This window comes from Strigops habroptila, chromosome 8, assembly GCF_004027225.2.
Source record: "Strigops habroptila isolate Jane chromosome 8, bStrHab1.2.pri, whole genome shotgun sequence".
Lineage (NCBI taxonomy): Eukaryota > Metazoa > Chordata > Aves > Psittaciformes > Psittacidae > Strigops > Strigops habroptila.
This window is the reverse complement of record NC_044284.2, coordinates 35,200,750-35,224,965: the sequence shown is the minus strand read 5'-3', so window position 1 is coordinate 35,224,965 and position 24,216 is coordinate 35,200,750. Positions and strand designations below refer to the sequence as shown.

The window sequence follows — 24,216 nt, the reverse complement described above, 5'->3', positions numbered from 1 at the left end:
GGCTCCTTCCTCCACACAAGAAATAATGGGACAGTCAAATAACATATCCAGATGGCTCAAACCAAGTATATCAAGGCAACAGGTTTCTAATTTTAAACAGACTACTGTCTCCGCTGCTGATCTTACTGCCAACACATCCATGCTGCACTGTAATGTAACATGAATTTACTGTTTTATGGGTCTCACAAGTATGCTAAGGGTCCCATAGAAAATAAACCCTGACCTAAACAGATTATATTCACAGAAAGGATGAAGAAAATAGAACTTTCAGGAGAGAGACGTCTAAGACTGTAAAGTTGCTTCAATAACACAGAGAAAAAGGACTGGGAGAAAATGTACTAGACGTGAGTACAAACCAGGTCACCCCTTATACACATACGTGCCACTCATCCCTATTAAAATGCAACACTGGGCTGAACAACAACCATGACAGAGAGCACTACAATGGCGCGGACTGACTTTGGATCCACAAACAAATAGTTCAGCGTGCTGAACATGAAGGGCTAGAGCAGGTGCTACTCGAGGACAAATATTCTGCCAGCCAAAACCTACAATAGTGAGCGAGGAAACCGGGCACGATTTATGGGAGTGAGCACGCCTGCTTCTGCTTTTCAGTATCACTTGAAAAGGGCAGTGCATGCCCCTGACACTGTAACCATCAATAATCTTTTGACACAAGTCCTTGTAGCTTCATTTCAACTGAAGCAGTACACACCATTAAAGGTACAATAGGCTTCAAAAGACAGGATGAAAAATAGCTGGTTCACGTCTGATCTAGGGGAAGCAAGACAAACAACAGAGGGAATGGAAAAAATGCCCTACTCTCAGCATCCTCAAACATGTAGCATTCATGCTGTACTCTGTGTAGGGCCAAGGAGACGTGTTAACACAAGGAAAGACTAAATGAACATCACATCAATCAGGTGATGTGATCAGCCCTGCACCTTTCAGTGGTTGTCAGATCATTTCTAAAGCTGAGTGTTAGAGCAGTATTTTGTTACATCTGAGATCATCTCCGCAGACAGAGTAAGACAGTCTGCCCCTCTGGCAACAGGGCTAGCAAAACCCAGGAGAAAGCACAGGCTACCCTAAAATAAAACAATTTGCTCAAGAGGAGGAAAGTATGTTATCATGTACTTCAGGAGGTATGGCTCAGCCCTACTGAGAATGATTGTGAAGCACACACCACCACCAAATTAGCTGTAAAGCCTTCCCACCATACACAAGGCACAGAGTGGGCAAAAGAAACAGGTTTCTTCATAAAATCTTGAAAAAAAAAGAACATAATCTTCTGAACACACTGTGGGCCCCGAAAGACATCTCCCACATACCTCTTCAGTGTAAAAACCACAGCAGAGTACGGTACAAGGAAATACTTAATCCAGGAGTTCCAGAGCTGAAAAGGAACAGTACTTACAAGTGGATGTGAATTTAAAAGCACCAGAATTTCATCTCATTTTTGCGCTCTTAGGGAAGGACTAGTATGTTAAAAGGTAACCATATAACAAAAGGAAATTTCTGTCAATAAAAACCTTTATGTTGAACTCACTATTCCAAGTGAGCCAATGTATTAAGACTATCCAGATCATTGTGAGGATGAAGTCACTTCTGTGAGCTTCAATGTAGTATAAAAATCAGACAGAAAAAGATCCAGCAAACTCGTTCTATTCAGCAACACTCTCCTTTCATAAGGAAAGGCCTGGTATGTACATGCTATTGGGTTACTTGAAACTGTTAACATTCAATTCTTGCTAAACATTGTAATAATCAAATAGGTACACATTTCTGACCAATGCAACAGCAATGTCAGACCAGCAGGCTGAGAGTCAATTCCATTAGGCAAGACAGAGGCATCAAAGTTGCAAGACTCTCAAAAAACATCCTTTTGGCAAATAGATTCATGAACCACGTGACGAAAACCACATTAGTTTAATTCCCAGCCTGAGCAGACTGTACAGTAACAAAAAGAACTGATGCTCGAGTGATAAATTTACGTTTTCTATCAGAACTTCTTTAAAACACAAGATCTGCTAAAGAGCACATAAGAGGGCAGCAAAAACAAAGTGCTTCTAAATACCAGGGGTTTAAAAGAAGTGACAGAATTTACAAAGCATCTCACTATTGAAGGAGGCTAATCCATGCAGACACAGAAGCACCTCTCATGGCCGCATCAAAATGGGTGTTTGGGGTCATTTCTCTTTTTTTTTTTTTCCAAGCAGGTAACTTGTAGGAATACATTGTATCTCCCCCTGCTCCTCTCAAAGCTTCTGAACAACTGCCGAGGTGTGCAAGGCCTGGTTTTGTAAGCACCTGGCAAAACCCATGGGGAAACTCCCGTACTTGGAGATTACATAAGTTGTCCAGAAGAATTCAAGCAGGCAGGAGTTCTCAGTTTTTCACACTCCTCCCCAGCAACTGCAACACCCTTAAAGGATGAAAAACTTTAAAATTACTATCGTGATAGGGGACGAACAGCGGAAGCAAGGGAAGCGAGGGAAGCAGAGTGGCCTGGGAAGGTGCGAACATCACTGCTGAGCACGGCGTGGCACCGCGCAGGGCTCGCTGGCAGCACGCAGGGACTGGCACCGCCGGGTGCTCCTGCGGGCACCGGACAGGAGACAGATGCTGCTGACAGGCAGGCAGGCGGCTGCCAGGCGAGGAAGGAAGGGGCAGCGGAGGGACGGGGACGTAACAGGAGGGGCTGACAGTGAAGTACCTCCCACCGCCTTTGCTGCGAGGCCAGGGCGCTTCCCCGACGGCCAGTTACAGCAGAAGGAAGATGGGAGGAAGGCGCGGGTGGCACGGGAGAGCCTACCAGCCGTCCCGGGACTGGGCTTCCCACTCCCCAACCCTCCCATTTCGGCCCCGCCGCCCCCCGCAGCCCAGTACTCACGGCGGGGCCGTCGGCCGTGGTGTAGCGGACGATGATCTGGAAGGGCTGGTGCGGCTGGAGGGCGGCGGGCAGGGAGATGGTGAGGGACGAGCCGTAGTCGGTGAAGGGGTCAACCCTGAAGCCGAGCGGGCAGGCGGCGCAGGGCGGCTGGGCGAAGACGGGCAGCGGCGGCGGCGGCGGCTCGGCGGCAGGCGGGGGGCTGGCGGGCGGCTCCCCCGGGGGGGCGGCAGCGGCGGGCAGCGGGCTGGCGGCGATGCAGGGGGCCGAGAGGAAGGTGGCGGTGGAGGGCGGGCTGGCGGCGCAGGGCGGCGCGCAGGGCGGCGGCGGCGGTGGCGGGCAGGGTGGCGGAGGCAGCGGGACGGCGGCGGTGGCGGCTTCGGCGGGCGAGAAGGCGAAGGAGCAGGGCGCTTCGCCCACCGCGGCGGGGCGGTAGGCGGCCGAGAGGACGCGCAGGGCCGGGTGGACGTCCAGGACCAGGGCGCGGGGCTGCGGCCGCAGGGCGCAGAGCTCCAGTACCAGGCAGCCCGCCAGCGCCCGCACCTCGGGCCGCAGCTCCAGCCCCAGGTGCAGGTGGCGGAGGCTGAAGAGCTGCGAGCTAGAGGCCGACGCCACGTCCGGCGGCGGCTCGGGAGGCGGCGGCGGGGCCGGCGGCGCCTCCGGCCCGGCCGCGGACCCCTTGCGGCAGCAGCACAGGCCGGGTGGCCGCGGAGCCGGAGCCGCCATGGAGCGGCGGAGGAGGAGACGGAGGCGGCTGCTGCTATGTGAAATCCATGGGCGGGCGGGGAGGAGGGAGGCCCCGGCGGCCGGAGCGACCGGGGCGGGGAGGGGGGAGCGGGGGGGGGGGGCGGGAAAGGCACCGGCTGAGGGAACGCAGGGCCCGGGCCCGGAACAGCCAGCGGAGAGCACGGCCGCCAGGGGGCGCCGCGCGGCACGGCTGGGGGCGCTCGAGGGCAGCCCCGCCCCGCCCGCCGGCTGCGCGCGCACCGCGGGGCTCCCGCCCGCTCCCGCCCGTAGGTGTTGGGCGCGCGCTCCGGCGGCCGCGTGCCACCGTTGCACCGCGCGCAGCCCCGCACTGCGCCTGGGCACACCGGCTCACACGGCGGCTCGGGACGTGCACAGGAAGCCCCCAGCGCCCCTGCTGACCGCCGCCACCTCCCCAGCCGTGCCGCCGGACCCCGGACCCACCGATCCCCCCCTCCCGCTGTGCAGACAGCCCCGCTCCGTTCCCTCCTGTCGTCGGGGGTGCAGCCTCCCCGCCAGCTCTGCCCCCTCCGCACAGCCGGAACGCTTCATTTTCACGCCCCTACCCATCTCCAAGACAAACAACCCGTAACCCTCCACCCCACGGCTCCCAGCGGGGCTGACCCATACACTCTAATCCCACTGGTACCTATTTGGCTTCCTCTGTCCTGCTCCTGGTTATGCTCCTCACATCCAGCTCACGGTCTAACCCTAACAGCTCCCCTCTACCAAAACACCCCAGAGACCCCCTCTTTTAATCTCCTCCCTCCCACCTTGGCTGCCCATAGTTGCCTTCCTCCAACACTCACCCTAAACTGCCCCCCAGATCCCAGCTCAGACGTAACGCACTTTTCCCCATCCCTCGAGGCAATCAATCACACACCATCCACTGCTGCCTAAATCGCGAAGGACAGAAACCACAAAATTATCGTCTTTACACAACTGCTTCTTTCTCCGCATGGCAAGGGTAGAAGACAGTATGCTGGAAGGAAGGAAAGAGGTGTGCTGGAAGCAACTGTGATTTGAAACTCCACGCCGCCCAAGAGCGGCGTACAGGAAATCTCTGCCCCACGTAGTCACACTTGTGTAAATTATTTTCAGTGTTAGGCTTTGCCTACCTCAGCCACCTGATGAGCCTCCAAGGCACAGCTTGTGGACGACACAGGAACAGTTATTACATGATTGTGGGTTTAACAAACCCGTAGTGGCACACTGTAAGCCTCCCATGCCTTACACTACTGACAAGCAGCATATACACCAAGTTCCAGTGGAGTTTCCACCATATCATCATACTTGAGGCAGAAACTGTGGCCCTGGCACAAGATGGCTGCTGTTACCAGCTGAACAAGGGTAAACCAAATCACACTATTATTCTAGACCAACCTGAAGCTGGGTCTACAAAGAAATCTTGTGTGATTGCTTACATATAGTAACACACGCTACAGTTGCAGCAAAAAGAAACAAGGCAGCCTTCAGGAAAGCTCTTTGCTTGATGAGGGCATCACAGCCTCCCTGCACCTTCTCAGTATGTTCCTTTGAAGCACCTTCAAGAAGCAATTTTGTCTTTGCTCAATCCCCTTCTAACTAGGAGAAACTTTTTGTCCTGCCACCTTTTCTCTCCACATCCTCCATTCACAAATGGCATGTTCTGCATTTATGCTTCCCTTCTGGCACTTTTTCTCACTCATCCCATTTGCCTTTTGAAACAACAATAGTGCTTTCTCAAACTTCATTCCCAGCAATGTACTAAGACTGCTTGATCTCCCTCTGGCTTTCATGTAGGGGTAACACACAGACCACAGCCCAGGAGCCCCAGGATCTGACCTGGTATGATCTTCACCACAGGTAATGAAGTCTCCTGATGCGTTCAAGCTAGCCCAAGTTCAGGGCCTGCGACTTCATTGCACCAATTTAACTGCACACTAACCCCACTGGGTAATTTTAGAAGAATCCTACCTGCGTTTTGATTGAAGTCCCAAGCAAGTGCAACATTTCCACTCATCAGATAGATGAGATGAGCAGGAAAACATTCTCTCAGAGCCTCTAAGCTTATGATAATAAGTTGCACTTCAGGATCAGCTGCACTCACTGCATTTGGACAGAATAAGCAAAACTGATGCAATCAAAATTCTGGAGGGTAATATCCCAGACAAATCTCTCTCAAGTTGCACACCTGTTGGTCTTGGGCTACAGCCTTTGCTATATACTAGGAAGCCGTGCTGTATACTAGGTACTAGTATATACTAGGTTTTGGCTGTGGTACAGTTCATTTTCTTCATAGTAACTGGTATGAGGCTACATTTTGGATTTGTGCTGAAATACTGTTGATTACACAGGGATGTATTATCAGTTACTGCTGAGCAGTGCTTACACAGTGTAAAGGCTTTTTCTGCTTCTCACCCCACCTGTGAGTAGGCTGAGGCTGCACAAGAAGTTGAGAAGGGACACAGCCAGGACAGCTGACCCCAACTGATCCAAGGGATATTTCACATCACACAGTGGAACCCTGCTTTCCTGGGGACGGCTGAACACCTGCCTGCAGCTGGGAAGTCGTGAATGAATTCCGTGGATTGTTTTGCTTGCATGTGTGGGTTTTGCTTTACCTATTATACCTGTAACTGTCCTTATCTCAACTTTCTCACTTCTATCCTTCCCGTTCTCTTCCCCATCCCTCCTGGGGGGAGCAAGCTGTGTGGTGCTTAGTTGTCAGCTGGGGTTAAACCATGACATAATGAGGTGTGATCTCCATGCTATTTTGGGTAGGATCTCTTTAAGGAAAGCCTCTGTCCCAAGCCCACAATCTTATTCTACTCCTTGTAGGATGAGCTGTTCTCTGGGATACCACACTATAAATTCTAAAGCAGGATCCAACTCCTGAAAATTCCCATCATCCTCAATGTCTTGTAGAATGCTTCAAACATAGATACTTCAGTCTCATTTGTAAATGCTGATGTTTCTTCCTTTCACTTCAGTGACAGGGCTCTGGGCCAGGCCTCCGCTTGCTCCTGTGGTTCAGGACGAAAGCCAATAAAAAAATTACTGCTACCCATGTGAGAAGCAATACTTGTGTATTGTCTGTGAGACAAGTGCCAAATGAAGCAGATAAGCGATTACAGCAGAAAGAACATTTCCCTCTGGCAGTCTCTCTCCTTAATTCCAAAGTAACAATGCTGGAGCTAAGGTTTAACAAAATGGTTGAGTTAATCCCTGCTGTCTGCAGGTGACTGTTAACCGCTCTCTCATAGGCCCTTGTCTGACACCTTGAGCTATTTCAGCTCCCTGAAGCAAGAGTAAAATATTCACCTTTTTAGCAGCGTAACTGGGAAGCAGCAGTTTGGTGCAATGAATCCTAAGCACAGTTTCTTCTCGTACCTATACCAGTGTTACAGTTAGCACCTACTGAAAAGAGCAGCCCCACTTCACCTCCCTTCCAGGTGTGCCTTCCTGTCTCCTTCTTTGTACAGCATTCCTGCTTTTGGAGGGTGAACTTTCTGCAAGTTAGCTTTCTGAACTGAGTCACTGCTGGACCAGGCAAGAGCCAGTGCTGGCATCAGGGAAGTGGAAGGAACTCCCAGCCTGGAAGAAGAAGGAGGACAAGATCAGGATGGCTCCCCTTTTGCCGAGACTGCCATTAGCTCAGCCTTAGCTGCAAAATGAAGCAATGCTCTGACCCCAGCAGCACTTGAGAACTCAGTTCTGCAGGGTCCAAAACAATCCTGTCCTTGACAGAGTTGCACATGACAAATGACTGATCTGTTTTAACCACAGCCTTAGGCAGATGCATTTCATGCTCTTCCTCTCCCCTTAAGTTTTCAGCCTTCACCTTCACGTTCTACCCAGCTCTACTTCTAGGGAAGAAGCAGGACATTATCTCTTTGCCCTATCACCTCTGCTGCCTCATGCTTCTCCCCAGTTTCTTTTTGTCCTCAAGCTTCTGATTAAAAACAAACCCCCCACCTAGCTGGGTGTTCTTTGGAGAGAGGTGTGTTACATCTCCCTTGCCTAACCACAATATACCGTCCTGTTCCTTGAATTGAGTAACACTGAGCAAAATGGCAGCTAGTCCCTGACACAGAGTAAGCCTGGGTCCAGGCCTGTGAGCAGGGAAAGAACTGTGCTAGTTATTTCTTGCTTAGGACAAGACTTAAAGAACAACTACTACAGCAAATTATGCTTTTTGTGCTATCATCAAGCTACAGTCTAAGCCCTGTTAATGCCATTATTTGCCTGTGGTATTGGTAGGTAGAAAGGCTTGTTGCTGTGACTTTGCAGTCATGCCATGTTATAAACAGTAATGCTTGCAGGTAAATAAAGTGGAAAAATCTGAACCTAAGAAGGATCTTCTGTGTTCCATCTGAACTCCCCCCTTGCTGCTTGAATACTTGCACAATAAACTATTATTCCCTGTACTACTCAACACAAACATACATATATTGTAAGCCACCCCCATGCTGGAGGGCATAAAAATTACCCACTACTCTTTTAAAGAAACGCTTCCACTCTGAAGGAAGAAAGATCAGGCCGTGGTGCATAGATAGGAGGAAAAAACGAACAAACAAAAACAGCCTGCAAAAACTGTCCTCCAGGGCTCAAAAAGGTGCAAAGCGATTCATTGCCCCAAAAAAACCACTTAAGTCAATCAAATTTACAAAACCCAAAATAGTTTTATTTACTTTTCAGATTTCTGCCTCGGTGAAACATTTTGCAAACATGCTAAGGCTACAAAATATCCAAGTCGACAAAGACATGCAACGCTGACCATTCAATAAGTCACGGCTATCATAGGAGCGACCGTGCCTCACCAGGCCACAGGTCCCGTAAAACAGGGATGGTGTACAGTGATCATGGCAACGTACTACGCAGGACCTAGTAACCTGAGGTAGGTCTCTTTACAGTAAGAAAACTATGTCCTACACCAGTGTTACATCCTGATCAACAGGAACCTCTTCCAAGTTCCAGAAGACATGGAGTGGGGGACTGTTTCCTTAACAAGTGTGCAATAAAGAAACAGGAAATATTGATACTGTTTAACCTTAGTATAAGTGAGCAGAACAAAGAGTTAGTGCTACCCATGCCAGTGAAAGCCAACCTAAATCTCTGAGGAGTGTTAGCAGCTTCAAGGTAAAGGAGTCAGTCAGCTGAAGCAACTCTGGAAAGGCTTTCCTGCTAGCATACAGGGTATGACTTGAACCTTATGGTTAATTTGTTACAGATCATTCCACAAACAGTTAGATTTTGGTTTTGTTAGGTAAGCAAAGCAGGAAGAGCTTGGGCTTGCTTGCATTAAAATAAACCCTGCTGACACAGTAAGAAATACTGTATCAGGACACAGAAAATACGAGGCCTTAATGTGACCCAAAAGTGGTTCTCCACTCAGGAGATCACTAAAAACCCTGCTTTGGGAAAGCATTATGGGAAGCAGCAGCCGCTGCCATGGTGAACATTAGTGATGCTCCAAATAGCTTTGATAAATTACAATGCAATAGTTACACCACAGAGCTCTTCTCCCCTGTGCTAGACAACAAAGATGTGACAATAAAGGACACTATTGCAAAGCTTCACTTCCACTCAGACACGCAGAAAATCTGGCACTAGGAAAAGACCAACTGTAAAAGACAAAATGGTGTCTGATACAGTCCAATTACAAAGCCAGATCTCTTGTACCGTAAACTGTACAAAAATGATAGAAAAGAATATGCACTGTTATTAATACAGTGCTTATTTTAATACAAAATAAACAGCTTACATTTCCACTGTAAATATAGGCTATATACAGAATTATGTATAGATATAGCTACATGTATAAAGCTTCATTATAGGCCTCTGATACATTTGTAACTATGGCTCCCTGAGCCATTTGTAGAGTGCATTTAATAACAAAAAATTAGTAATATGATTATGGAATAAATACAATAATAAAAACATGAAGAATTCTTCTGACACGGTTTTAAAAACTCTCTGGCTTGACACATTGTGCTAAAAATTAAAAGATGAAAAGGCAATAATCTGCTTGAAGGAGGAGGAGGAAGAAGAGCTGGCCTGCCACAGGCAGAGAGTGTAGCTCTCCAAAATTAAAGTGACTTTGCCCTGAATTTTAGCCCTTGACAGCAACCTTGTTCTCCGCAGCAGCAAACATAGCATAGAAACGCGAGTTCTCATTGGCCAGAAGGGCAGACGGCTTGTCAAATTCCACTACCTAAAAGCAAAGAAGGCAGGTAAAGTATGTCAGTAAAATCCAGCAGAAAATGGATTCCCACCCTGCCTTGGACTCATGACACAGTACTGAAGAAGCTAAAACATGGCATTCATCTTTAGATGAGACAACAGAGGGTGAAAGTGCACACATTTATGCATACATACTGTAACCCAGGATGCTTCAAACTTGCTCAAACATTAGAACTACCCAGCAGGAAACAACATCTGGTGGCTCTGGCAAACAGGGGCAGATGCTATGCGGTTTTGTCCTCTCTGCCTTTAAGAGCTTTGCCAAATGTTCTTACATTCGATCTGTTTATGGCTCCCACATGGAAGCCTGAAAAGTGGGTAAAGGATCTCTCATATGCCTGTTTGATAGCACAGGGCTTCATGAAAGTAAGCAGAAACTGCCACTGAGCCCCAGCAGAGATGCTTACATTATTACCCATCTCAGAATTAATCTACAAAGAGTTTTAAAAACACTTTTAAAAGAGAGACTGTTGTTCTATGGTACTTTCTTGAAGTGTAAAACAAATTTTGTCCTTTGCTTGTCATAGTCAGGCAATAGCTGACTCTATTGGAGTATTCTTACCAAGGATGTGAATGAACACAGGGGATTTTCCCTCTACACTGCAATACTAGCTGCTCCTTCAGTTCAGCCTGCACATATGGCACCACCAGATTGCAACAGGAACTGCAGCCACAAGTCTTTCTGCTTACCTGTCCTTGTGTTAGCACCATGATCCGATCAGAGCCCAGTACCGTGTGCAGGCGATGAGCAATTGTTAACATAGTGCAGTCTGCAAATGCCTCTCTGATAGTTTCCTGAATCAGTAAGTCTGTCTCAGTGTCCATGGCAGCTGTTGCTTCATCCAGGATCAAAATCTGAAAGCAGCACAGAATCCTAGCTGTTACCCATAAGAATGCTTTCCCTCCCTGAGCATAAAAACCATAAATGTAGAGTGGCAGAATTATCATGACCAAGAGCTGTCCACAAGTTCCTTATGGAGCTGTGGTCACAAACGTAGTTTTTACAAGCACCCTTTTGGTTTTCTTTATGTAATTGCCTTCAATAAACTTAGCCTATGGATCACACTTTCATTTTATGGTCACATCCTAGAGCCACGAGATGTTTGGGTTCTGACCTGGACCTCAAGTTTCCACCACTTTCAGTTTTACATTCAGCAGCTAAATCTCAAATATAAATTCTACTGAGACGTCCTTGGTAGTGACATTCCTTCTGGAATGAGTCAATACTAACTAGGCTTACTAGCTTTCTTATGCTGGAAAGAATTACCCTTTCTCTCAGAGCCAGACATAAACTGATTTGGAGAGGTGTCTTGTCAAAGCTAAACTAGACTTGTTTTGTGCAGGTACTGCAGAGAGAGCAGTAACTTCTGCTGAGTAGTCTGGCTTTAAAACAGATGCAGAGTTATTACCCATCACACATGGCACACACATTTTTTGGTGTGCCATATTTGAGAAAAAAGGATGTTAAAATCAGAATCCTCGTCAACCTCAATCCAAAAGCCCTTTCTCACTGTAATTATTTGTCTTCCATTCCTGCAAAACCTTTAACTTTGCCGGCACAGCATGGTCCCAAATTCCACTTGGAGTCTACATTTTAGTGGAGCATAATGCAGAAGAAAAAACTTGGCCAGCATTCACAAAAAGGTGGAAGAAGAAATGAATCTGATGCTCACCAGTAACAGGACACTCTGAATAAATGACTAGGCCAGTCTGATACCCTATTAATAACACTAATGAGCGATACCTTTCTGATGGCAGGACATTACAGGAGTTAGCAGTTGGCTACAGATGCCTTCCTAGTTGTTCTAATCCTATGCCTCTCTGGGTTGCAATATTGTTGGTGTGATTTCTCTGACAGATAGACTCAATCAGGCACAAAAGGCTTCCTCAATCCTATCAGTTTTCTATTTCCATCTATTTCTTTCACTGCTATGCTTACTTTGCAACGACGCAGTAGAGCTCTAGCTATGCACAGTAACTGTCTCTCTCCAACTGAGAAGTTTTCTCCATTTTCCATCACTTCTGAATCAAGTTTCATAGGCAGCTGGGCAACCTGTGTCAGAAAGAGGCAAAAAAATCTTAGAGCATTGCACAAAATCACATCAACATGAATAGAGATCTCCTGACAATCTTTCTGACCTAAAGAAAAGAGTGAATCTAGTCCCTGCATGAGTTACTGCAACCTATGTACCACAGCCATACATGCCACCTGACTTACAAGAAAAGAATTGGATTGGAAAAATCATGGCAGTGAGACTTGCTGCAGGGGGCCTCACAAAGGGCAAATTTTAAGTTCAGTATAAATGTGCAATGGTGACATTAACATTCACAAATGTAAATGCAGAATGTACACGTAAGGCACATACAGAAAAATATCACTTGAAACATTGCGACATCCTAGGAGTCCATGTGATAAAAGCACTCTGTCAAATAAAGCATAAACAAGAAGGGGAAAAAGTTGCAAAGAAAAAGCTTTACCTAAAGGTCTCTGAAGTAACTACTAATAGAACTTGTTGGTTTGGAAGCCAAAACACAAACAGTTATCTCATAGGGCACATAATACTTACACACTCCTTCATGTGAGTCCTTTCCAAAGCATCCCAGATTTGTTCCTCACTGTACTGATTGAAAGGATCCAAATTTGATCTGGAGGGGGAAATAGAAAACATAACCAGAATTTTTATTCAGCAATGAATGACAAAACAGCAGTGTGCTAATCTATCCAGACAGATGATTCCCATCCAGCCTTCCACTGACAGAAGTGCCTTGCCAAGGAAATCAGATGCTCCCTGCACTCTGAGGTTAGAGTAGCCAAAGAACAAAAGAGTAGAGATGGAAGACAAAGATACAAAAGTTTCAATTAAATCTAAAGGGAAAGCAAGACTTCCATAGAGGATGATCACATCCAGTTCTGCACTGGGTCAGTTGAAATAATTTAGCTGTGCTTTTTTGTTTGTTTCAAAAACAGAGTACAGAAGGTAGTATGCCTGAGAACTAACATCTCACCAAGCACCCGAGTTCAAGTATAAACTGGTAGCCTGCTTAGTCCTCCTGACTTCTTATGGTCTCACTAACCTCACAGTGCCACTGAATAGCACAGGTTCCTGAGGAATTATTGAGAGTTTGCTACGAAGATCTGCCAAACCAATGTCATTTATTTTCACTCCATCAATTTTAATACAGCCTCCAGATAGTTCAACAAGACGAAAGAGTGCCATTCCAAGAGAAGACTTCCCTGAAAATGAGACAGGAAAAGCAGTATTAGTGTTTCTACAGAGCCATAGCAGCTTTGAGATGAGAAAGCATTTTAAAAGATGGCCATGTGTAAGAAAAGCATTTTAAATACCATAAAGTCCTGGCAAACAATGCTGGTAAATGCTGGGGTTCAGCATTTAAACTTCTAAGCAGTTGTAGGGGCAGCTCCTAATCTCTTCTCCCAGAAACCACCCCTGCTGTGCTGCCCCATCCCCAGTACCAAAACCACGCCACATAAACCCAATACAGCAATATTAATTACTTATTTAGAAATGACGTTTTGGAGTTGATTTAAGTCATCTCACAGACAGAGGGTTTGATTCTTCACAGTACAGACTTCTGAGACAGCTTAGAGCCAAACCTGGCTGCAACATCAGTAAAAAAACTTTCAAGAGAGTCAAATAAGCTGCAATGAGCATTCTGTGCCAATAAGCAGCTTGGGTGTTAAACATTATGAGCACACTGGCTCAGGTATAGTAGGATATCCCTCTACGTTAAATGGAAACTTGCCTTCATTATTGTTTACAGGATCCTGCTTATGTATGCCCATGAAACAATCAACCACTGACAGACTGCTGGACCATTCTTGTGCAATTAACAATTTACTCAAACACAGAGAAGACAAGAGGAGAACCAATAGGACTGTCCCACGCTATTACATCCCCATTCTGTGAAAGCAGTAATGTAACTGCTTGTTCTTCCTTACCTGAGCCTGTCCTTCCCACAATGCCAATCTTTTCCTTCGGTTTGATGGTAAAGGACACTTTTTTAAGTACTAGAGGAAGGTTCTCTCGGTACCGCATCTCTGCATTTTCAAAAACAACTTCACCTTCCTGTGGCCAGTCCAGAGGAGGAGTCTTATTTTTAATTCGAGCAGGAGCTTCCAGGGAAAGTGTCTTTAAAAACAAAAACAAAACCCAAAACCCAGAAGTTCAGTTTCCAGTAAACAAAACACCAGAAAGGAAAATTATCAGTTGCAGCTTTCAGCAGGAGTTCTTCCCTGCAGACTTGGCCCGTATCAGTTCATGGCAGTTTTATGATGAGCTGTATAGCTGGATGTGAGCCCAGTGGTTCAGAAGTTTACTGTGTTACTGACCACACCATTATTCGCCTTTTGTTGCCTCAGTAATGACACTGGTCCTTCTAATGCAACGATGTTTTTGATCAATGGAATTCAAAATGTATTTTAGGCCTATTATTTATGAGTACAACCCTATTGAGTTCTGTGGCACTCCAAAGCCTGGATGCTTCTGGATGCAAGATCTACTGTATTTCTATGTCTTATTTGCTATGCCATGCTAGGGTCACCTCTGTGTATCCTGACACAGGAGAGAACACCCACATAACACATTGTACAAATGCTTTTCCTTCTTTTCTTCATTCTTCCCTGTTCTATTAAATCACTGAGTCAGTTGGGCCCCCTCCAGCTTGCTCACTTTCGCAATTTTACTCTGCCACTTAACAGGTCCCTCATTAAGCAGTTCACAGATTAAACAGAAAAGCAGAAAGCCAAACAAGTGTCTTTATAGCATGTTTAGAATGAAGCCAAGGTCACCTCCCACATTTGGCTCAAGCAGCCTCAAAGAACACAGAAATCCTGCCATGGGATTCACCTCATGTAACTTTAAACCCATACAAAGTAAGAATCTCCAAATGAACCAGGCCCCGTCAACTCCTTTATAGTCACTACAAAGCAGCCAGCATTACTGATTTTTCTCATTCTAATATAAACACCTAGAACAGGTAAAAAATTGCTCTCTGGAGATACCCCATTTCCTACATTGACTATAGAAAGATCCCACAGGGACTATGTCAGTTGTGGACATCTGCAATATCTAATTACAGACAGACTAATTGTACTCCAAAAGTTTGAGAAGAACAGCAATTTGCTACAATAGTGCTACAGTTCTTTGAGCTTGATGCTTAGAACAGCAGCCTCAGAGTCCACACTGAAAGAAGCCAAGCCTGGGACTTGTAAGACACAGAACCTGCAGTGTTTCACTGCTCACACACCCCTTCGCTTTATATTCAAACTAGTTTTACAGTTTCATAGTAAAATGGCTGTCTAGAGATTCAAATAATAAAAACCAGAGAAAGTGTTGCTTAATAGCAATATATAATGATAGACAATAACTTAATCAACCAAACCAACAGCCTACAACTATAGGTTTTGTCACTGACAGTGATAAACCTATCTCAGCCCAGTGAGAGACATCATGCAGTATTTGGCACACAGTTGTCAGCTTGTGTGGACACCAAGTCTTCCACATAGAAATTTTCTACTTAGAAAGAGGATTTATTTTTTCAACTGGGGGAGTGTGTAGTTTAATTATTTTTTTCTCTTCAGTATTAAATCCACAGATTAAAAAAGCATTCTATAAATATCAACTACTACATAGTCCAGATTTACAAAATAGATACATATCTCTCTCCAGAGTTCAGAGGGAATGTATATTATGTGTTAAGTAAAAAAGCCTTTCACCTCAAAGACCAGACCCAGCAGAAGGCTTTCTCCTGGCTACACTCTCCCCATTGACCTATGCTCAGTTCTGCAATGAGAGCAATTCCTTGACTTTTTAAGTATATAGAAATACGTTATACAAGACAGCTGTGGAAAAAGAAGTAGACTTATTAGGATGAAGCAGAATCACATATAGATAAAGTAACAAACAGTTACTGCGCTTAAATGAAGGAGTTCCATTAGGTTTGGAATGAAGGATGCCAGAATATCATCATTTTACTGTAAAACATTGTATTGAATTCCTAGCTACCCCTTTCACATACTCCACTCCTTACTGAGGGTGTCAGCAAACTTTCAATATCCTTACATAACTTCAGTGATGCCAGGCAAGTGATGCCTTTAAGCTTAGTTACCTACTACCTCTTGTGCCATTCATCTTGCCAAATGCTTATACACACGCTTCACAAGACAAATTCACTCTGCAGTATTACGGCATGTGTATTAATGTGTATACAAGATCAGAAACATACATTCTGTACTGAGGTAGACTATGGTTGACTTTCTTTTCTCTTATGCCAGCAACAAGAAACTTTACAACAGACAACTGAAATGTATTATTGTCCTACCTTGATATAGTGATCAATTCTCTCAACTGAGGTAAAGCGAGCTTCTGTCTCTGAAGCAAGTCTGACTGTAAACTGGAATAACCCTGTTAACTGTAGCGACAGGAGAAAACAAAAACAAATTTAGAGAGCTGTGATTTAGCATTGAATTAAGAGATTAACCTAATGTATGGTGTTGCCAGCAGGACTAGGGAAGTGATCATCCCTCCATACTTGGCACTGGTGAGGCTGCATCTCAAATACTGTGTTCAACTTTGGGCCCCTCACTACAAGACAGACATTGATGTGTTGGAGCAGGTCCAAAGAAGGGCAACAGAGCTGGTGAAGGGTCTGGAGCACAAGTCTTATGAGGAGTGGCTGAGGGAACTGGGGCTGTTCAGCCTGGAGAAGGCTCAGGGAGGACCTTATAGGTCTCTACAACTACCTGAAAGAAGTGGCAGTGAGGAGGGAGTTGGTCTCTTCTCCCAGGTAACAAGCAATAGGATAAGAGGAAATGGCCTTGAGTTGCACCAGGGAAGTTTAGATTTGGTATCAGAAAATTTCTTCACTGAAATGGTTCTCAAGCATTGGAACAGGCTGTGCAGGGAGGTGGTGGAGTCACCATCCCTAAAGATATTTAAAAGACATGTGGATGTGGCACTGAGGGGCATGATTTAGTGGTGAACTTAGCAGTGCTGGGTTAATGGTTGGACTTGATGGTATTAAAGGTATTTTCCTGTCTATGATTTTATGATATCTGATACTAGTACTCTTGGCATTGGGCACCATATAGCTAAGGTGCCCAAGGCAAGTTAATTTTACTTCATAGTTAATTTTAGAATAACCATAATTTATTAATCACTTGTAAAGCCATAAGTTTAGAAAGGTTTCCCACAAGCAACAGTTCTAAATATTAGCTGTCTGTTTTGTAGTTTCACCTTACAACCACCAGGAGACAGAAAAGGCCAAACAACAGCTTTAATTGCAAGTATTCTGAGCCCTGAAGCCTAACCAATCCGCACAGCTGCAATGCTGGATGCTGTTTGCTGTGAAAACATACTGCAGAAAATATATTTAGACATCAGTCTGGCATCTGTCTTTCCTACTGTCAATCCAATTTCTGGAAATATCCAGGAAAATTGCAATTTGCAGCATATAAAGAAACTCAAATGGTTTCCACTTCATCATTTAAAGAGAGGCAGCTCCCCAAAACAATAGTCTTAAACAGCTAGCTCCCCATAATTTGTAATTTGGCTGCTAGCAAAAGGTCCCAACTCTGAATTGCTTTCCCTTCCGTTACCAAAATGGGCAGCAGTATCTTCTTCCATTCTAGTGCATTAAGGAAAGCTTCCAATGGTGTGTTACTTTTACTTATTAGCAACAACTGTGTATGTGGACATACTCACCTGGACAGCATATGAGATTGCCAGCCCAGCATAGGCAGGAGGAATCTGGCCATGCATTAAGACAATCATAAGGCCAGTGGTTGTGATGAGAGCAATGCTGATAATGTCCAGCCGTACAGCTAGCCAGCGCATTGCACAGCTGAACAGGTAAAATGGTGCCTGATTGTCATCTAGGAGCTCCTGATATCTGAAACACATACAGAAAAGGTTAGTAGACTTTCACAAGCCTGACATTCTACAAATAGCAGAGCCACTTAAACACCTGTTCCAGTACCAGAAGTTAGGGTAAGAAGACTAGCCTGTCTCTGACAAAGTCTCCAACTAGGCCACAAAAGCCTACAAACTTTCACAAATCACGTGAGATGTCTATTTAGTTCAAACTCTTGGAAGTCAAATTACCAAGTTTCTGTGTGTTGAGAGATATTAGTTACTTAGCTTAAATAGGTAAGTTTTAAATAGTTTGAGTCAGAGTTATAATATTGTGTGGTTTAGCATGCTATTGGCTTAACTTTACTAGCTTAGCATGAGTATTTGCTTAAGCCTTGGGTTGTGAATCCAATAAGGTGTTAGAAGACCCCAGAACAAAAAATCACCATTGGACTAGAAAGGCACAGGTGTGCACATATGCAAGGAAGTCAAAAGGGATACCCATCAGCTCACTGGAGCCAACCTCTGTGAAGGGACTTCAGTCCTAGCAGCTAAAGTCTTGCGTTATGTCTGTGCAATTCCTTGAATGGTGTATGAATGCTCAGGTGGCAGCTTCTCCCCAACACTCTGTACAACGAGTTCACACTGCGGTGAACCAAAATTCAGGGACATTACACATACTTTCACAACTTCACCTATGCAAGACCCTCCAGAGGATGCTCAATGGCTACAAATTACTCCACAGGCAACAGCAGCAGAGCTTCAGAATATGCACAGAATGCGTTATCTTATACACAAGCGTATAAAAGTTACAGTAAGTTTTGATAGAATTAGTGACACTAATTAAAACACATTGATAACCACTTAATTTACAACCCTGACGCTGCAGAGCTGAGAAAGTTTATTTAAGGGGAGACACTTGAGACATTCACAAAGCCAATAACTAGATTTTCTGATCATCTAACTCAGTTTTACACCAATCACTGTTGAACAGTGTGTGCAGTGCCTTAGCGCTCTAGCACCAGCAATGCTAAGGGACTGCTATTTGCACCTCCACAGCTTCTCATCTAAACTGGTGTAGCAGTGTTTTCCAGAGCTTCTATGGCAATTTTCCCTGTGCTCCAACACTGTTGGTCTCATGACCTTGCACCTGCAAAACCTTGATAACTGTTACGGCAGGTTCTCATGAGCAGCTACCACTCATGTGAGAAATGTTTCACTTTCCCTCACTAACATTTGTTTTGCAGATTTTAGTTTATACTAGGAGAAAACAAGCTTAGTGCACAAGGCAGCTAACAATCACTTAAATACTTCATAAATGCTATCTGATTATACATGTGCACAGAAACTAACAGCTCATCAACACGCACACTGAGTTTTTGTTAGCATGCTCTAAACTAATGCTAATACCAAAGGAGAAACAACAAGTAGAAAGCACGAGCAGGACCTGATGGAAAGTATACACTACCTGAGAAAAAGTATGGCCAAAAAGTTGTCCTCACCATCATCATTGCCACCTGCTGTGCTGCAGAGAACTCCAGAGAAGGGCATTCACCTAGGACTCTACCACTGTTCTAGTTGGCTACAGGGGAGTTTTTCCTTACCCTTTCTCCTTGTTCTCTCTTATTTTTGACCCTGAAAAGTGACTTTCACCCTGTAGAGCAAATTTGCATGCCATCAGCTACAGAACCATTAATAAATCATTCTGAATGTAAACCTGTTGTACCCTGCTTTGTGCTCCACCACTCTCAGATGGCTATCTAGACTGACCTGTGCAGAAATTCCTGTCCTTTGTGGTAGGCATGGATTGTGGAGAGACCCTGGATGCTAGATGTAATATGAGACAGGAATGGAGACTGTGTGATGTTGTCCAGACGCTTGAGCTCTCGAATAAAGACTCTGCAAGGAAAGAACCATTTTTAAGTGACAAGTACAACCACCATATGCCAACCACTACATAAACGCATATATGCTTGAAGAAACCTATGTCCTACTAACAGGTTAAAGCATCTTTACTTTTAGTCAAAGAAGCTGCACTTACCTAGACACAACATGTAGAACTGTGAACAGGACAATGAGAGGCCCCACCGCCACCAGGAACCAGGGGAAAACCCCAGAAATCATCCCCACACAGAAGAACACAAGGATGACATTCTGAATGAACATCTCTGCTTGAAATGGCAAACGAACATCAACTGGAAAAGACGGAGGGGAAAAAAAAAAAGAGATCTTGAGTACAGAAAGCTAAACCAATCTATTTAAAGCAACTCAGTTCAGCTGTACATCGTCATCAAGGACAGTGATTTCTCCTGGTTTATTCAAATTAAAACCGCACTTTTTCATCAGGGGTGCTTTTGTCTTCTGAGGTGCTAGTAGTCTTTCCAAGTATTCCCATTTGCAGAAATACCATGGATACAATTGACTTAATTACTACTTTGCTGCACATTAGCTTCACCCTTATACCATTAACTGCTAAGAGTCCACCTGCAGTCTATAGTTACAAAAGTAGCTGCACATTTTCTTCTTTATAAGTTGACAGACTTGAGATCAGCTGCCTTCGAGAATCATAACCTAGGTATGTCCCAATTCCTGCTTTGTCTATTCCAAGTGCACATTTGGCAATAGATACAGGATACGATCACCCCAATAGAAAGAGACCAGAGAGTATTAAGGAGTTAACTGAGGCCTGAATGTGGGATTTACAGCGCATACAGCGGGAGATACCTTCATCCATGTCTTTGGAAAACCTGTTGAGAATACGCCCAGTGGGTGTAGTGTCAAAGAACTTCATGGGGCTACGCAGAATCCGTCGGAAGAGCTCATCATGGAGCCTTGAAGATGCTCTGAGAGTTCCCTGACAATGCAGAAAACATTGCAGCATTATGAAAGATGTTTGCCTTCCCATCACTGCACCTCCCCTGGGCACCAAAACACCCTGCTCATTTTCAGTCTCCAACCATAAGGGTTTTCTTCCCCTAGCATTCTGTGCTTCCAACTAGTGGGAGGAAGCTATTAACTGGGCAGAAGTTTAATAGAAAGCATGGTGCAGCCCCAAGAGATGACTTATGGAAACCTCACAACCTCTGATCTGACTTCCTCTGGTCCAAAAGTCAATCTTGGTAGGCGACCAAAAGAACCACAGTGACAGCAGTAAGCAGAAGTAAGGGAAAAAGGTGGGGCGAGGATAAGAAAAATAAGTACATTGGCACATACCTTTACAAAGACAACACCACGAACAGCCTTCAGGATCAACATAACTGCCATAGAGAGTGCATAGATGCCAGCATAGTAATGCATATGAGGGTTATCTTTCATACTGTTGCTTACCACAGTATCATTTCCCAAAGTCACAGTAGTGTTCTGCAGAAAATTCAAGGTTTCAGTGAATAGCTAAGACAAGGATTAAGCATGTACACATTACATGTGGTAGAACTTAACAGTCTTGTGTCTCCTCCCACTATATTTGATATTTCTTTAAAGTACTTCAGTGATCTTTGAATACTTCAGAAAGATTTCCCTAGCAGAGATTGCTGACTTGCAGATTTGTAGCCCTTGGCCTTTTTCCTGCAATATCTTTGAAAAAACTACCACTATACCTACTTCATCTGATCCCTAATCCCTCATCTCATGCTTCTTTCTTGTGTTCTTCTGAACAATGCTAGATACTTCCACACACAGCAATGCTCACCTCGAATACGTTGTATAGTCTTATCAAACAGTTATTTTCTGCCAGTTTGCAGTAAATTCTTCACTGTCACACATTCTCATTCATTTTTTTTCTGCTCGGAGGTTAGCAGCTTGCTTCCCCTTCTCCTCCCCCCAAAAATCTTGCAGTTGTATTTCAATCTTTAAATGCAACAAGACTTGCAATCAAAGCCCCTAGAGTGGGGAAAGTCCCAAACCATCCCACATCATCACAGTCTTCAAAGCAACTCCCAAAAGTCATTTGACTTAAAGCTATGTATTTTAAAAAGATTATCCGGTTAGATTCAAGGTCACATTCAAACAAAAAACAGCAGTAAAATTAGTAATTCCTCCTGCAGCTTGTTGGCCCCTTTCACATTTTCACTTCCTTTTCTTAGGCTAACCAAGACAAGGAACAAGAGGGCAGTATAAAACCACATGAGCTATTTATATCTTTCTTACTAGTTGAGCTCTCTTATTCTTTGAGATGAATTCTCTAGCGAGATCACCTTCCGGGGAGCCTTACAACTTGCTTAAATTAGGAAGCACCATTTGGTCTCATGAGACTGCTAGAGATTAGTCTACGAGAGCAATGAGCAACCCCCCTGCCCATTAGACAGAAAGAGAGTAGAAAAGCTTTTTATCTTACGCCACTGCCTTGCTTGATCCAGAAACTCAGCCACCAATTGCTAAAAGCTGTACTGCCCACATTCAGCACAAACAGTGCCATGATGACAAGGAATGCAAAAGGGCCTCCAGCTGCCTGAATGTAGACACCATAAACAGACCAGGGGACAGAGCCTTTCCCTTTCTCTTCCAACTGGACCAACTGGCCTGTGAAACAAAAGAGGAGGAAGAAAAAGGAGTGAAGAAAAGCGAGCTGTTCCATGAAACTTCTGTAAATTTGTGAACATATGCAAAACTACAGTCATTTTCAAACTGCAGAGTACTTTCAGAAATGCAGACATTACTTCATACGCGGAACTCAATGATTCAAACAGTTTCTCAAAAAGTCACATTTCATCTGCAGAATCATTCACATCATAGTATGTCTGAAAAAGCTTCCTCAGCACAGACTTAAATACTAGGCTGGTATCAGACTCTCTACAGATTTTTAAGCACTGCTGAAAGTAAAATTAACATTAAACATAGGGAACCACAGAACAAACGTCAGACCTTCTAATTCTTCATACCTAAATGCCATGCCCTGGCTAAGACTCTGTGAGTTCCAGGCTATACACATTGCCCTCTTAGGACAGGAGGAAGAGGTGGACTGAGAAACAGGGTATTACAACTCCTTTGTGCTGATGTTCTGACCAGCAGCAGCCTGATTGAACTTCAACATTGTGCAGGCACACATATTTAATGAATGTTCTTTGGCTGCTGCCCATGTCCTGTCATCCATGTTGAGTGATCATGACTTGAAAAAGCTTTCAAAACCAGAGAGGTATATTCCTAATACACTTCGAAAGCAAATATTTTAAGCTTATTGGTGTATAAAATAATTACAGCCAGAAATCTGACTAAATAGTTACCCTCTTCCTTCTTTACAACTTTCTCCTTCTTCACAGACCCTGTTTTGGTACTTTTGTCCTGGGGTCTTTTCAGTGAACTGTTTGTGTTCTTCTTTATATTAATCTGCAGGGAAACAATGACAGTAAACATACCGAAGTAATTTGCTTTGACATTTTCATATCTGAACCCAAACTTTTTACATGCTGCCTCCTAAGAACAAAAGCTTTCAATAGTTTAGCATTCATATAACGGAGGTATTAACTTTGCTGTTATTATGGATGACTGCCAACTCTAGTGGATTAAATTCTCCTCCTCTCTTAATCTGAACTGCTACCAGTCTGTACTGGTAGCGTGCAAGGTTAATTTCCAGAATCAGTGACACTATGAGCATACACAGAGAAGAATGAGAGAAAGATAGAATCCCCTGTCCCTTTTAAAAATAACTCACAATTTTATTAAGAGGCTTTTTTGCCCCAAACACTCTAGTACTTCACTCAGGAAAGCTCTCATGAAATGTCTGTAAGGATGAAGTCAGGTTAACTTGGTCTTCCAGAAATCAAATGTCCAAACACTAAACTGCACTTACTGTTCCAAACCCAGCCATCTTCCACAAATGGAAGTTACAACCTGTTCAGAAACAGTCTACATTAATTGAAACCACCTACACACCATTCTCAGGGTCATCTTCCCACACTTGATGTGAGAAGAAACATCTCACATATATCAAACCACAGAGAATCTAACTTTACCATCCATTTCTTCTTATCTCACAGGGAATGCAAATTAATGCTCCTTCCATGAGCTAGTCTTTACAGAGAGACAGCAAAGGTCAGCCAAGCATGCAGACTGGAGAATCTCATGTTAACTATCACGACATTAATCTTACAATGGCAGAACTATCATCTTCATGCCTCAGGATATGCAGAGTAATGCATTATATTCTTTTACTTCTTTAACTGCCATCTCCCAGGAGAAAATTTCACCCAGCACCTTCTATATCTTGTATTTATCACAATACTACCTTTTCAGAAACTTTATTTTTTTAAATGTCTGCAACTTGTAAATATGGAGCCTCTCATCTCTTAAAAAATAAACTGCTGATGTGCTTCTTAACCTCTTCTTACAAAGAGAAAATGCACACAAGACTTAGAAAAGTAAATCATCGTCAAATATAAAGCAGCAAACTTGCTTACTCCAAAGAATAACTTCAGGAAACAAGCAGGAGAAAAGTGGAAAAAAATAGATTTCTGATAATTTAAATGCATGTCCTACTGAATGGTTCTTGTT

General features: G+C 44.3%; 1 protein-coding gene and 1 long non-coding RNA gene across 12 annotated transcripts in view; one reads left to right on the top strand and one right to left on the bottom strand.

The window, feature by feature from the left end:
- The window catches only part of ABCC5 (ATP binding cassette subfamily C member 5), a 71,993-nt gene that overhangs the window by 16,783 nt on the left and 30,994 nt on the right, over window positions 1–24,216 (bottom strand). For 8 of the 11 annotated variants that reach the window (XR_003992946.1, XR_003992947.1, XM_030496484.1 and 5 more), the window contains 14 exons: window positions 22,950–23,052; window positions 22,064–22,248; window positions 20,944–21,090; window positions 20,455–20,584; window positions 19,772–19,925; window positions 19,501–19,629; window positions 17,584–17,770; window positions 16,202–16,291; window positions 13,821–14,010; window positions 12,935–13,094; window positions 12,427–12,505; window positions 11,799–11,912; window positions 10,550–10,714; window positions 9,747–9,830 (listed from right to left, as the gene is read on the bottom strand). Coding sequence is in view for 9 of the 11 variants with exons in the window: in XM_030496484.1 (XP_030352344.1) it covers window positions 9,747–9,830; window positions 10,550–10,714; window positions 11,799–11,912; window positions 12,427–12,505; window positions 12,935–13,094; window positions 13,821–14,010; window positions 16,202–16,291; window positions 17,584–17,770; window positions 19,501–19,629; window positions 19,772–19,925; window positions 20,455–20,584; window positions 20,944–21,090; window positions 22,064–22,248; window positions 22,950–23,052 (1,917 nt within the window). In the remaining 2 variants the exon portion in view is untranslated. Of the gene's footprint in view, window positions 1–2,893; window positions 3,617–8,275; window positions 9,831–10,549; window positions 10,715–11,798; window positions 11,913–12,426; window positions 12,506–12,934; window positions 13,095–13,820; window positions 14,011–16,201; window positions 16,292–17,583; window positions 17,771–19,500; window positions 19,630–19,771; window positions 19,926–20,454; window positions 20,585–20,943; window positions 21,091–22,063; window positions 22,249–22,949; window positions 23,053–24,216 lie in introns of those variants that run through there. The other 3 variants (XM_030496492.1, XM_030496490.1, XM_030496493.1) reach the window with 3 other exon arrangements.
- Window positions 3,962–7,967, top strand: LOC115612327. The gene is made up of 2 exons (XR_003992952.1): window positions 3,962–6,221; window positions 6,607–7,967. It is a non-coding gene; the product is annotated as an uncharacterized LOC115612327 (long non-coding RNA).